The 1,476-nt window shown below is 33.3% G+C and overlaps 1 protein-coding gene across 1 annotated transcript; it reads left to right on the top strand.

Annotated features, from left to right (window-relative positions):
- Window positions 1-19: 19 nt before the first annotated feature.
- On the top strand, window positions 20-1,429 carry LOC118746140 (Fanconi anemia group I protein homolog). The gene is made up of 4 exons (XM_036479924.1): window positions 20-338; window positions 398-565; window positions 630-865; window positions 920-1,429. Exons 1-4 carry the CDS (start codon window positions 178-180, stop codon window positions 1,039-1,041), a joined length of 687 nt encoding a protein of 228 aa, XP_036335817.1. The 5' UTR covers window positions 20-177; the 3' UTR covers window positions 1,042-1,429.
- The last annotated feature ends 47 nt before the right edge of the window (window positions 1,430-1,476 follow it).

The following is a 1,476-nucleotide window of genomic DNA, read 5'->3' as shown; positions in this document are numbered from 1 at the left end:
TATTTAAACTACATATATGCAATCGTTTTGACTGTATTGTTACAGTTGGTTGATATCTTAAAGTCGAAATTTGGTCGGAATGATTGTATATCCTTTTGGAGTTATCTTCTTGAAGGGCTTAGTTTTGGATATACTAGCCCAGATGTCCTTCAAAAGCGCTTTGCTTGTGTTAAATGTATGTTAGATACATTACAAACGGTAGAGTTGAGCTACAAACAAACTTATGATGTGGTAATTAGATTGTGCCATCACTTATCCACGTTTCCATCGAAACAATTGATTGAAATTCTGGAAATATGTATCGATGGTGTACGGATGGGAGATCGTAAATATATATGGTAAATTTTAATTTATTTTAAAGGTTCATATATTATAAATTATATTTTTATATTATTAGCTGGAAAGATTTACTACCGGATGTTCTGAATCTTTTGGCCCAACATCCGCAGATATTTGTAAATGGTATACCAATGAGAGGAAGTGAATACCGTGCGAACATAATAAGTAGCTTGACATCTTTGCGGTGGCCGATAGAGATTCTAACGCCGCTTGCAGATTTGTTTAAGTAAGTAAAATTAAGTATGCAACTAGATATATATGTATAACCATTCCATTTTGGATAATCTTAGGGGACTAGGATTAAAAAGTGCTGAAAAGATTGCAGTACTAAATAAGTTTGGTGTAATGCTACAAACTTTGTCTCCTACCGAGCTGCCCGCGTTGGCTTTTCAGTTATTTTCTATGTGCTCAACATGTTCAGAAATTATGATATTACTTCTCGCTTTCGAAAAATATTTTCACCGTTTTTATTATAAGAAATTATTTGCTGATATGCAAAGCAATTCAACAGACTTTGATAGCATAGGTTTGTATTGCTAAGATGTTTTATTGCCATTACTAAATTGTTATTATTTATTAGATGCCTATTCCGACAAGGAACTGCGAGAAGCTGAGGAGACCATTTTACATCATTTGAATTATTGCACACAGTTTAAAATAGGCGAAATACAAATGGCTGCTGTTCTGCGCGTAAGCTTATAGAAAATAATACTTGTCACTATAATAACTCGGTGCATATAAACAAAAACCGTTAAAGTCGAAAAAGGGTAATGTGAGGTATGAACAAAGATGTACAAGAGCAGATATGCCCATTTCAAAGCCCATAAGAGCTGGTCAACTCGGTAAAAGGAATTAGAAAAAGTTGAAACATAAACGAGCTGGTTATTACAGCTTATTTATGAAGCAGTCTTTGATTTGTTATTGGCCTGGCTAACTTGTTACTTTGTGAAGCACTTAGCAAGTGATATCAAACAGGTAGTAGCATTTAAGCAAAAACAACATTTGCGTGAATTTTGTTGTTGCTTCTGGCATAGAAAGTATCAAATGCTGGTCTGATTTTTTCTTCTAAATCAAAGCGGGCCATGTGAGATATAACAAAAATAAAAATTTAAAGAATTGAATATAAAAATTTGAATT

Source organism: Rhagoletis pomonella, unplaced genomic scaffold, assembly GCF_013731165.1.
Source record: "Rhagoletis pomonella isolate Grant_MI unplaced genomic scaffold, Rhpom_1.0 Rhpom_scaffold_00010, whole genome shotgun sequence".
NCBI lineage: Eukaryota > Metazoa > Arthropoda > Insecta > Diptera > Tephritidae > Rhagoletis > Rhagoletis pomonella.
This window is presented reverse-complemented; position numbering and strand designations above follow the sequence as displayed.